Source organism: Pleurodeles waltl, chromosome 8, assembly GCF_031143425.1.
Source record: "Pleurodeles waltl isolate 20211129_DDA chromosome 8, aPleWal1.hap1.20221129, whole genome shotgun sequence".
NCBI classification, from domain to species: domain Eukaryota; kingdom Metazoa; phylum Chordata; class Amphibia; order Caudata; family Salamandridae; genus Pleurodeles; species Pleurodeles waltl.
In genome coordinates, this window is record NC_090447.1 from 345,861,042 (window position 1) to 345,874,458 (window position 13,417).

A 13,417-nucleotide genomic window follows, 5' to 3' on the forward strand; every position below is an offset into this window, starting at 1 on the left:
GCTTTTCAGGAGGAATTGGACACTATGCAGCCTCCAGCTAAAGTGCCAAAGCAGAAGGAGAAACCACCACCTCCTCAATCTTCTCCTCCTACCAGCCCCACACCAGTGCAGTCACCCACTCATTCTTACGATTCACAACAGCACAATGTGGATCCATGGGATCTTTATGACCCTGATCCCATTCCAAGTAATGATTCAGACAGCTATTCCTCTGAACCAACACCACCTGAGGATAGTACTGTCTATAATCAAGTCATAGCTAGGGCTGCAGCATATCATGGTGTTACCATGTATCCAGAGCCCCAAGAGGATTTCTTATTTAACACACTATCCTCAACACATTCTAGGTATCAATGCCTCCCGATGCTCCCAGGCATGGTGAAACATGCGGATCAGATTTTTTGTGAACCAGTTAAGGCATGCATTATAACACCTAGGATAGAGAAGAAATATAAGCCTGCCCCCTCTGACCCTGATTGTATCACCCATCAGGTACCTCCTGATTCTGTGGTATTTAGCGCTGCCAGGAAGAGGGCAAATAGTCAGTCATCAGGAGATGCACCCCCTCCTGATAAAGAGAGCAGGAAATTCGATGCTGCAGGGAAAAGAGTTGCGTTTCAGACAGCAAATCAGTGGATGATAGCCAACTCACAAGCACTATTAGCTCACTGTGACAGAGCCCATTGAGACGAGATGCAAGGCATAATACAGCATCTCCCCAAAGAACACCAGAAAAGTGCACAACAAGTACTGGAGGAAGGGCAAGCCATTACAAACAATCAAATAAGATCTGCCCTAGATGCAGCAGATACTGCTGCTAGGAGTGTCAACGCTGCAGGCACTATACGCAGACATGCATGGCTCAGATCTTCTGGATTCAAGCCAGAAATACAGCAGGCTGTATTGAACATGCCGTTCGACAAAAAACATATTTTTGGGCCAGAAGTAGACAGTCACAGAACAATTGCCAAGGGACTCTGACACAGCAAAGGCTATGGGTGCACTCTACTCTGCACCATATAGGGGGTCCTTTCGTAAACCTCAGTTTCGAGGTGGTTTGAGAACACAGCCCTCAGAGGCATCCACCTTGAAGACAAAGCCAACCTACCAACCGCAGTACCAACGTGGTAGTTTTAGGGGCACATAAAGAGGACAATACCCCAGAAATAGAGGGAAAGTTCAGGCCTTTAAGCAGCCTCCACAGCACCCACAACAGTGACTTCTCTCATTCCCTTCCACTCCAAAAGTTAGACTACAACAGTTCCACACAAATAGGCAAAATATTACTACAGACAACTGGGTGCTGTCAATTATCCGCAATGGCTATTGCCTAGAATTGATAAACATTCCTCCAAATATTCCACCAAGGTCACACAAACTATCCACAGAACACACAATTCTGTAACAACAAGAGGTCCAATCTCTGCTACTCAAACAAGCAATATAAATGGTTCCACAGTCTCAAATAGGAACAGGAGTTTATTCACTATATTTTCTCATTCCCAAAAAGGATGGCACCCTCCGGCCAGTATTAGACCTCAGGCCTCTCAATCTTTACATCCTGTCAGAACATTTCCACATGGTAGCTTTACAGGATGTCATCACAGTATTACAAAAACAAGACTTCATTACAGCCTTAGTTCTCAAGGATGCATATTTTCACATACCCATCCAACCTGCACACAGCAAATATCTCAGATTTGTCATTCAGGGAAAACACTACCAATTCAAAGTGTTACCCTTTGGAATAACAACTGCGCCAAGGGTATTCACAAAGTGCTTGGCAGTAGTAGCAGCTTACCTAAGAAGACAACATATACATGGCTTTCCATATGTAGACGATTGGCTAATAAAATCAAACAGTCATACACAATGCCAAAATCATACGCATTATGTAAAACAAACCTTACACACACTAGGCTCCTCAATAAACTACCAAAAATCACACCTTCAACCAGCACAAATACAACAGTATTTGGGTGCAATACTAAACACTTAGCAAGCGCTAGCATATCCAAATACACAAAGGATACAAGCGTTCCAAAATATAATCACACAAATAGAAACAAATCAACAATACGCTGTCAGATATATCATGAAAATTTTAGGAATGATGGCATCATGAATTGCAATTTTACCACACACAAGACTAAACATGCGGCCCTTACAACAGTGCCTTGCACAACAATGGTCACAGGTACACGGTCAACTTCAAGATCTAGTGTTGATAGACCGCCAAACATACATGTCCCTTCAGTGGTGGAATTCCACAAATGTAAGCAAAGGGCGGTCATTTCAAGACCCTGTGCCTCAGACAATAATACAACAGATGCATCAGTGATTGAATGGGGAGCTCACCTAAACAATTACAACATTTAAGGGCAATGGGATGTCAAACACAAACAGCTACACATAAACCACTTAGTTATTAGCTGTCTTTCTAGCACTCAAAGCTTTTCAACCTCTTCTCACACAGAAGAATGTTCTTATAAAAACAGACAACATGACAACCATGTATTATCTCAACAAACCGGGAGGGACACATTCATCCCAACTGTCCCTTCTAGCCTAGAAAATTTGAAAATGGGCAATCCACAATCAAATTCATCTATTGGCTCAGTACATTCCAGGGATAGACAATCAGTTGGCAGATATCCTCAGCAGAAATCACTAAGAAACTTACAAATGGGAACTTCACCCTCAAGAACTTCAAAAATACTTTCAGAAGTGGGGAACTCCAAACATAGACCTGTTTGCAACAAGCGAAAACACAAAATGCCAAAACTTTGCATCCAGACTCCCACATCCCCTATCCAAGGGCAATGCTCTATAGATCAATTGGTCAGGGATATTTGCATACGCTTTTCCCCCTCTCACACTCCTTCTGTTTCTAATCAACAAATTGTGTCAAACTTCACTCAAAATTATACTCATAGCATCAAGATGGGCACGTCAACCGTGGTACACAACATTATTAGATCTGTCCGTAGTACCACACTCCAAACTCCCATCCAAACCAGATCTGTTGACACAAAACAGAGGCCAAATCAGGCATCCAAATCCCAAGACACTCAATCTATTAATTTGGCTCCTGAGGTCATAGAGTTTGGATATTTACCACTCCCATCAGAATGTATGAAAGTTATTAAACAAGCAAGAAAACCCACTACTAGGCAGTGCTAGGCAAACAAATGGAAAAGGTTTGTATATTACTGTCAACCCAAAAATATATACCCTCTTTCAGCATCAATACAAGATATTGTATGTTTTTTACTTCATTTACAAAAATCAAACTTGGCATTCGCTTCAATAAAAATTAATCTTACTGCAATTTCTGCATATTTACAAAATATACAACATAGCTCTTTATTTAGAGTTCCTGTCATTAAAGCATTCATGGAAGGTTTAAAACGCATCATTCCACCAAGAACACCACCAATGCCTTCTTTGAATCTAAATATAGTGCTTACAAGACTCATGGGACCACCATTTGAGCCTATGCACTCCTGCCAATTTCTAACATGGAAAGTTGCCTTTCTAGTGGCAATTACTTATTTAAGAAGAGAAGGGAAATCCAAGTCTTTACTCTTGAAGAACCTTTCTTCCAAGTACACAAACATAAAGTTGTACTAAAAACAAATCCAAAATTTCTACCTAAAGTGGTATCACCATTTCATATAAATCAAACAGTGGAACTGCCAGTCTTCTTCCCACAGCCAGATTCTGTGGCAGAGAGAGCTCTACATACATTAGACATCAGAAGAGCTTTAATGTACTATATAGACAGAACTAAACCGTTTAGAAAGACTAAACAACTATTTGTCGCTTTCCAAAAACCTCATACAGGGAATCCAATATCAAAACAAGGTTTAGCACGATGGATTGTAAGATGCATTCAAATATGCTATATTAAAGCAAAAAGACAGCTTTTAGTTACTCCTAAAGCACACTCTACAAGGAAAAAAGTGCAACAATGGCTTTTTTAGTTAATATACCAGTGGCTGAAATACGTAAAGCAGCCACATGGTCAACACCACATACATTCACTGAATACTACAGTGTAGACGTATTATCACAACAACATGCCACAGTAGGTCAAGCTGTTCTACGAACATTATTTCAAACAACTTCAACTCCTACAGGCTAACCATCGCTAATTTATGGGAGGGCAAACTGCTTTGTAGTCTATGCACAGCATGTGTATCTGCAGCTACACATGCCATTGAACGGAAAATGTCACTTACCCAATGTACATCTGTTCGTGGCATGTTCTGCTGCAGATTCACATGCACCCTCCCTCCTCCCCGGAAGCCTGTAGTTGTTTAAGTCACAAACATTTGTACATATGTATATACATTTACATAACATGAACATCTATTACTTTATACCTGTATACTCTATTACTCCTTCCTTTACCCTCTGCGGGAAAACAATCTAACAATGGAGTTGATGCCTATGCGCAATGAAACCAAACACTTCGAAGAAAAACAACTTGTAATACTCCGAGCCTAACACTAGATGGTGGACTAATGCACAGCATGTGAATCTGCAGCAGAACATGCCACGTACAGATGTACACTGGGTAAGTGACATTTTCCTTAAACACACTATAGAACTAACATGGGTATATCTCCTAACCGGAGATTTAGTTATTCAAAAATGTACTTCGCAACAGGGAAGGAAAAGCATAAAATGAAATGGGGCCCTATTTGGAAAAGTGGGGGTGGGGTGCAAACCATATACAAAAAAAATGGAATGCGAACATCACTCCCAACCCACATTACCACAAGAACCCTTAGCACCGGGGTAGTACTAAGTGCAGAGTGGAAATCTTGGGTCTCTGTCCGTAGGCTAACATGGGTACTTTCGCGTTTTAGGGTCCTTCTCAGTGAACCCCGAGGAAACACATTGAGACAAGTGAGGTTGAATAGTGTCTCCACCTGTGGATACCCAGAACAGTGGAGTACCTACACCGTGGAGCCCTGGTGCATAGGTGTGAACTAAGCCTCCCACTGAAGTCAATGGGGATCTTGGTTGTCCAGCTGCTGTCGCAACCCGTGGGACCAGGCCGGGGAAACCCAGGCATGGATTCCGGAAGTAGAGGCAGAGTCCTAGTGACTCTGGAGGATGCACAGGCATGGGGTTGCTGAAGTCTTATTAGAATTTGAAACAAAGTTGCAGTAGAAGCCCTCCCACTTGTTACAGTCTTGCTTCTGGTTCCAGCGAAGAGCAGCAGCAGTTTTGGTGTCCAGGTTGCAGAAGGGTCTTGCAGAGCAGACCTGCAGATGGTTCCTGAAGTCTTGCAGGCGATCTGGGGTTCTACCCTCAGGTGAGCCCTCAAGTAACCCAAGAGGGGGGTTGTACACTAACTGCAGTGACTCACATATGAGGAAGGTGGTGTCAGGGGTGTCAACCAGCTGGACTAACAAGTCAGATGCTCACAGGTGCCTCTGTTTATCTTATTTTCAAGATAGCAGAATCAAGTGGCCACCTGGCAGAGCACTGTGCACCTCACTGAGGGAGGAGCTGAACAGGGGGGTGGTCACGACCCCTGTCCTTTGTGTGGTTTCGCACCAGAGAGTGAACCGGGGGTCCCTGCACTTGTGCAAACTGGTTTATGCAAGGAGGGCACCAAATGTGCCCTTCAAAGCAGTCTGGGGTCACGCGGAGGCACCCCTACCCCAGCCCAGAGACGCCCATTTCTAAAGAAGAGGGGGTCACACCTCTTATCTTACAGTAAATCCTTTGTTCTGCCTTTCCCTGCCCACGTTAGGCTCAGCAGCAGGAGGGCAGAACAGTGCCTGGGGTTAGCAGCAGCGTGGGCTGGCATGTAGACCCTGTAAGGCTGTACAGGCAGACGTGGGGTGAGGGGGTCCCCTAGGAAACCCCCAGAGTACATGGTCTCATGCATCCAGCACTCAATCGGTGTAGTTGAATGATTCCATCATATTTGACAGCAAATATGCCTATGTTCGGTGAAGCCATTATGTAGTTGAACCACTTGTGTTGACAAATGTTTACTACATACATTTAGATGGCTCCCCCGCACTTACAAATGGAGTCTGGGGTTTATAGGGGCACTTCTGCACATGCAGGGGTACCCTCACACTTAGAACCTTGCACCCTACTAAAGGGCCTACCTTAGGGGTGACTTACACGGTCAGAGTGCAGAGACCATGATATAAGGCAGACCTTGTATCTGGGGTGAAAGGTGCATGGACCAATTCACCTTGGCTGCAATGGCAGGCCTGTAGTAACAGTTTGCATGGACCCCATGGGTGGCACAATACATGCTGCAGCCCATGGGGGACACAAGGTGTAGCAATGCCCTAGGTACCTAAGTACCATATAGTTGGGGCGTACTATGCGCACAGGTATGCCAATTGTGGAGTGTAAAATTTGCCATGCAACTAGTTTTAGAAGAGAGAGCACTGACACTGGGGTGCTTGTTAGAAGGATCCCAGTGTACTACAGGCTAAATACACTGACACCAGTCAAAGCGTGGGGGTAACTATTCCAGAAAGGTGCTATTTTCCTACACATATACAGATATTTACATTTAGTTGACATCCTACAGCCTTTCCTTTCACTCCCTTTACTACGACAAGATTGTCACCTAGGCCACTTTGGGGTTAAATTCTCAGTCTGCAGTCAGAGAGAGAAAGTTAAACCCCAGTTTTGTTGTTAAAAGAATAAGCAGCATTTGACCTTTGTCTTTGAAAGCCCAAATGTGAAACCATAAAGGCAAAACTTAGACATCTTTATTGCTCCTTTACTTTCTGAACTACACTTCGTGGAGGTGGTGCAGCACCCCTACTTCCAGCGCCTATGTCTCCAAGCACACGGAGTGCCTCTTGACCATTCTGTCTTGAAGTTGCTGTTTAAAGGTAGACTTATCCTGCTGTACTCCTTCCGAGAAGACTCTCTTGCTTCCACAACATTGTGCCTTTCTGACAGGGTTCGAATCTGAGGAACAAGAGCTGTGTTACTTAGCAGATGGTGCCCGTCAGATTTCACCTGTTTCCGTTGTACTCTCCATCAACAGAATGAAGGCAGTGTGTGGTAAAAATGCATTTAGTAATAAATGTGCACAGTTTATAATATTGTTTAAATGTGCATATGCAGAATCTCCACATGTGTATTACTCTCTCTCCCACCACACTGCCCCGCCCATTTTAGCACTAACCAAATGGAGAAATGTAAATCTGATTATGGCATATTCTTTACAAAGCATGATCTGTCAAAAAATTCATGTGTGGTTATTAAATTGATTTTTCCTAAAAAAAATTATTAAGTTTTTTTTTCTCTACCTATTAAAACCCTAAACTGTTTCTTTCTATGCTCAGGCTTTGAAAGTCCTACGGACGGCAGAGTTTGCGCCATTTGTTGTTTTTATTGCTGCACCTACGATTACTCCAACTTTAAATGAGGTAAGCACTTGCATAACTGTTTCAGTTGCATTTTATGTTATAAGATAAACTTACTTGTCATTGGATGAGTGCACAGATGCAGTGATCTGTGTGCGCACAAACTTTTTCATTAATGACTTAATGCAAAAAAAAATTATACTGAGTCTTTCCTAACAGAAAGAGAAGAATTTAAGCACATTTTTGTCTCGAGTATAGGCAAGTTTGTCAGAGAGCTCATGTTCCCAGTACAATACAGTACAAGATACATACATACAGAGTGGGCTTTTCCTCAGCCCCTTTCAGTCCAGTACAGTGTGCAGAGAATCCAGTGGATCCCCAATTGGTATTGCAGAGGTAAAGTAGATAGGACTAATGCTTTATTTGTGGTAGTGTGGGTGAGCAGTTAAGCTTGTCAGAGAATTGTTAAGCATTTGTTGTACTTTCGGAGGCAATAAATAAGACACACACTCAATTAATAAATCAAAGACCAGCTTAGAAAAATAGCACTTGCTTTTATATATGCTTTGAACCAAAGAACTTCGTTATATGATAAGCAGTTATTATTAAATTTATGGTTCAAATTTCATTATTGAATTTTCAACAGGAAAAAAAATAGGGTGACGCAGTACCCTCCACATGTAGAAAGGAAAGATATGTGGTCTGTCGACCAACACCTCTGCTGCCCCCCTGAGGTACACGTTTCCTATCGTACTGCGAGGAATGTGTACAGGGCTATTGAGGTGGCCTCCCACCAGTTCACGTCCCTAGGAGCTGCACCCATTGGGGAGGTATAGGAGTTGTAAGTATTTAGGGCAGGTCAGCTCTCTGAACTCCCTAGAGAGGAGGTTCAAAAAGGGGCACCATAGCTCTCTGTAGGATTGCCCTGTGCGGTAAGGGTAAATGTAAGCTTTTCCATCCCCAGGATCTGCCATAACCGATGTAACCACCCCAACTGTGTAGGGACCTGTGGGAACCCCCAGTGTGTCAAAATGTTTGTAGGGCTGCACCTAGGGCTAGACCGATCTAGCTTCCCCTTAAAGCACTTAAGTGGGAACATCAAAGGATTTGGTAGGTTCTGTATGATATAGGCCGGGACCCGCTGGAGCTGGGTGTTCATATGGCAGTCAGTTTCATCCAAGATGCCCTTCCAGTAGGAGGCTAGCTTTAGGCAATCCCATAGAAGATCTGTCAGCGTACCAGAGTCACTGCATCTCCTTCAGCAAAGGGGTGAACGCGAGCAGTCGCTCTTGTGGAGCCAGACCGGGGTGAAGTACCAGTAGGTGGCAATCTTCATTGCGGTCTCTATGCTAGCTGCACTGTATGCTGTGTGGCGTGCCTTGTAGTAGATCGCTTCCCACTCCCGGGGTGTTAAACGTCTGCCAAGTTCTGCCTCCCATCTTGCCTGGCTCGGGATTCCAGATTTCTGGGCCGCTTGTTGTAGCATGTCATAGAGTTCTGTGATTATATGTTTATCTGTCGTCTTCGTCAGTAACCATTTCTCATGCTGTGTGAGGGGTCAGCATGCCTCTTCCAGAATCGACGGTTCATCATCCAGTGGCAAATCTGGAGGTAGCACATTCTCTCAGCCTCTGGTAGGGAGTGGTTGTCCCTTAAGCTTTCAAAGGGCATTAGATCTTCTTCATCGAACAAGTGTCCAATGGATCGACATGTTGGGGTGGTCCAGGGTCGGAAGGATCCTTGGTTTAAACCCGGCGTGAAGTTTGGGTTCCCCATTATGGGCATCAAGGGAGAGAGGAAGGATGTCTGTCCCCTAGTGCACGCTACTTGGTCCCATGCCTTCATTGTTGTTCTAGTAACTGGGGAAGAGTACAGACTCCATGGTCTATGACAGCACAGGAAAAAGGGAAACTTCTAGAGAGAGGTTCCGGCAATTGCACGGTCCATGAATAGCCACTGTCTATCCGACTCCGGCTGGGACACTCAACCAGGTACCCGAGGTGGGCCGCCCTGTAGTATTGCTGAAGGTCTGGAAATCCCAGGCCCACACCTAAGGGGAGGTTGGTAAGCTAGGTGTCGGGCCATTCTTGGTTTCCCACCTGCCCATATGAAGTGATTAACTTTGCTCTGTAACGCCTGAAGGGAGACGAGTAGATTCTCTGCCGGGAGCGCCTGGAAAGAAAACAAGGCCCTGGGTAGGATTGACATTTTTATGGCCGCTGTTCTGCCTAGCCATGAGATAGGATGTAGTCTCCATTGGGGTCAGGTTTCTTTTTTTTTTACACTTTGGAGAAGACACTGATAGTTCAGCTTTGAAGACTCTGAGACGATCCTAGCTATCTGTATGCCCAGCTATGGGATGGAGTGTGGCTGCCACTGGAACGGGTACTGCTGAACCATCGAGTCCAACGTCTCCTTTGCGAACGTGAGACTTAAGTGCCTGGTATTTTGTGAGGTTTATCCTGAAAACCGACACCTCCCCAAAGGCCTCCACCTCCTTCAGAAAAGCTGGGAGGGCCCTTAGCGTGTCGTTGAGGGCAACCAGCACGTCATCTGTGTTATGTGCAATTGTGTATGCTTCACCACCGAAGATAGCCCTTGTGATATCTGGGCTGTCCCTCATGCACTGTGCAAGGGGCTCCATGTAGAGAGCAAACAGCAGGGGGAAAAGCGGGCACCCGTGGTGGGTCCCTGACCAACCGGGAACAAGGTGAAGTTCACCCCGTTGACTCTGACTGAGGCCTTTGGCACTCGCATTGCACTCGCTATCCAGGCTTGGGAAAACGGGGTCCTAACCCGAAGTGCTCCAGAGTTGCCAGGAGGTATATCCAGTGGACGCGGTTGAATGCCTTCTCAGTGTCTATGCTGAGCAGCATCAGCTCTCTCCCGAGCGTTGAGCTTTGTCTAAAATGTGCATGATCCGCTTGGTGTTGTCCCCGCACTGCCAGTGCAGGATGAAGCCCACCTGGTCCAGGTCCTCCAGGCCAGGCATCAGCAGGTTCAGGTGGAAAGTAAGGCTGCCCATGAGAAGTTTAATTTCCACGTTAAGTAAGGAGATAGGTCTGTAAGACACACATTGTGTAAGGTCCTTCCCTGCCTTCGGGATGACCACAATGGATGCATCTACCATGGATGGCAGTATCGTGCCCGGGCCTGTAATGGCATTGAAAAGGCAAGTCAGCATTGGGGCAAGACTACTGCAGAAGTTTTTGTAGAACAGGCCGGGAAGCCGTCTGTTTCTAGGGATTTCAAGGCTTCCAGCCTAGCTATTGGAGAAATTACCTCTTCTATCCTGGTGGGGGCCTGAAGCGCGGGCCGCCTTTGCCACCGAAAGTTTATTCATGCATACTTAGTTGAGATACTGACAGGAGACGTCCAGGTTGGACCGTTGGGGGGGAGTAGAGGTCCCAATAGAAGTCTAGGAAGGCCAAGGCTATCTGTGTGTCGTTAACCACCTCGGACCCATCCTGGGCCTTGATTGCCTTGACCGCCATTGATTGCCTCTGGGCTCGAAGCCTATTAGCCAGAAGGCGTCCATACTTGTTCTAGTCCCACCATATCTAGAAGCCGACCTGTCCCAGTCGTTGTTAAGGACAATACTAAAGTCGCCCCCTATGAGCACCTGTCTGTCCTGCGTAATCATGACCTCAGTCAGCGCTCAGTGTAGGAATGCCTCCTGCTTCTCATTGGGCACAACAAGGGATGCCACGATGACCTGGAAGTCCCAAAGATGTATCCTGAAAGCCAGGATTTTGTCTCCCACCCTCCCACAGAAGAAACGCAAGAAGAGAAGTGCAACCCCTGCCACCTTGGTCTCCTGTGAGGAAAAGTGCTGTATTGGCATGGCTCGCGATCGTAATCTGCGGTAGTCTGCGGGAAGTAAGAGGCACAGGTCAGCCCTGTGTTTCCCAGGTAGGAGAGGACCACCTTGCGCTTGGTTGGGTTGTTCAGCCCTTTAACGTTAAGTGTAACTACTTTAAACATTATTTAGGTGGGGCAGATGCAATGTCGCGAGTCGATTGCCCCCCCCCCCCCCCCCCCCCCACACCTCACCTCCAGTGTGCCAAATGCTATTGGAGGCCATGTTCCTTCCGATTAGATATGCATGCCTGTGTGCGAGCATTATGCAACCTACCCCAGTAATGAACAAAATAAACCACAACAACATTTCTAACCACCCTGCTAGGGGGAGCCGCATCCTCCAGCGTAGTCCAAAATGATAGTTGGAGTTCTAGGTGTATGCCGCCCTAAGTGCCTCTCCTCCATTGGGTACTCCCCCCGTCCCTCTACCCTGACTGTTGTAGTCTCTGTGCCATCGGGGCCCTGCTCTCTCACTCCCTGTCAGGCTTCACTGCGTCCCCCGTGAGAGAATCCAAGACTGCCATTGCGTGTGCCTCCGGTGCCTTCAGTCAGGTCTCGGTGAGTGCGGATGCTCCTCCGGGGTCTCCTCCAGCTGCAACAAACTAATAAGCCTCCTTCAGCGAGCGCAGCCGGTGCAGTTTGCCCTCCCATCAGAAAACTAGTTGGAAGGAATGGCCCCAGCAATAGGAGACCCCCTTGTCCCTGAGGTAAGAGGTGACTGGTCTAAGGTCTCTCTTCTTTTATGGAGGGATTGCTGCCAAGTCCTGATAGAGGAGTGGCCACGGAACTTCAGCGGATGTTGCTCTCTCATCAGCCAGAGAATGCGCTCCTTGAAGGGGAAATCATGGGTACAGACCAAGATGTTCGCAGGTGGTATATGGGACGTTCTCTGCGGGCCCACCCTGAGGACTCTGTCCATTTGTAACTCCTTGCCTGAGTCCTCCTCTAATATCTGGTGCAAAAGGGATCCAACGTATTAGGTAGTGTCGTCCTCCTCAGCCCTCGTTGGGGCTCCACGGATGTGGATATTATTCCGCCTCGAGAGGTTCTCCTGGTCCTCCGTGTGTGCTTGTAGCACAATTTGTTGCTCTTGTAGCTAGATTTTTACTGCTACAGCTGCAATATCTTCTTGTTTCAGCTATTCTCGTGCTCTTCCAGGGTGGCTACACTCTCACCATCCTCCTCTAGCTCCTGTCTCACCACCTTCAGGTCCTGCAACAGATCCCTTTTTACCACCTGCTGGTCGTCTCTGAGCGATGTAAATAGTCTTTCAAGAAAGGCCCACATGATTGGGCCCTATCCCTCCTCGTCACGCTTGTGCCGCTCCATATCGGAGGGTTACTGTCTCGGCTTTACCTGTTGTGGACTAAATCAGCATATCTTTCACCAACCTGTCCTTGAATCGTGCCATGGACATCACTCCCCTCTCCTTCCAGCTAGCTCCATCAGGCTCCCACTCCCTGTTGTCTCCTCTCTGGGGCTGCACAATTCCCTTGAGGGAGTCAACCTGCAGTTCGGGCAGTGGTCTCCACACACGCTCTGTCGCGATGAGCAACCTCGCCCGATCGCTTGATGAGTCCCAGGCCGGGGTCCTGCTCACTCCAAGGCAGTGGCTTTCCTCATCAGTGGGTGCTTTGTGAGGCGGATGATATTCAGGGTCTAGAGGACGACCAGGGCTCATCTTCTCAGCCTCTTCTAAGGGGTCCACAGCCGAGGAGAAAGCCTCTTCCAGCCAGCGTTGAGGCTCCCTCACAGTCCAGAACCTTGTGTTGACCCAGGCAGGGTGGCCCCAGGCCGCACTCCTCCGTCCTCTGAGGCACTAGTCTCGCCTTTGCCGCAGTGCTCACACCCCAGGCAGGGCCAGCCAAGACCCGGATTTCCCACCAGGCCAGGCGCCGGGCTTTCCACCCCCTCGTCCTCTTCTAAGGAGTCCGCAGCTGAGCAGCAGGCCTCTTACAGTTCACTATGCCTGGCCATCCCAGGGGTCCTCCACAGCTCGCAGTGTCGGGGCCTTAGGAGGGGCCACCTCGGCTGAACTGGCACCTCTCAGGTCGCCGCAGTCCCCCCTCCATCACAGGTCTTCTGCTTTTCTCCATGGCGGGCGAGCCAAAGGGGCCCAACGCCCTGCACTGCTCCTTTGCTCCTGCAATTCTGTCTGAGGCATGGCTCGTTCTCCTCCCAACGATCAC

At 47.2% G+C, this 13,417-nt stretch overlaps 1 protein-coding gene across 3 annotated transcripts in view; it reads left to right on the forward strand.

Moving 5' to 3' along the window:
- The window catches only part of CASK (calcium/calmodulin dependent serine protein kinase), a 1,258,500-nt gene that overhangs the window by 1,188,210 nt on the left and 56,873 nt on the right, over positions 1-13,417 (forward strand). For all 3 annotated transcript variants that reach the window (XM_069204206.1, XM_069204204.1, XM_069204205.1), the window contains one exon: positions 7,347-7,430. In XM_069204206.1, the coding sequence (XP_069060307.1) occupies positions 7,347-7,430 (84 nt within the window). The remainder of the gene's footprint in view (positions 1-7,346; positions 7,431-13,417) is intronic.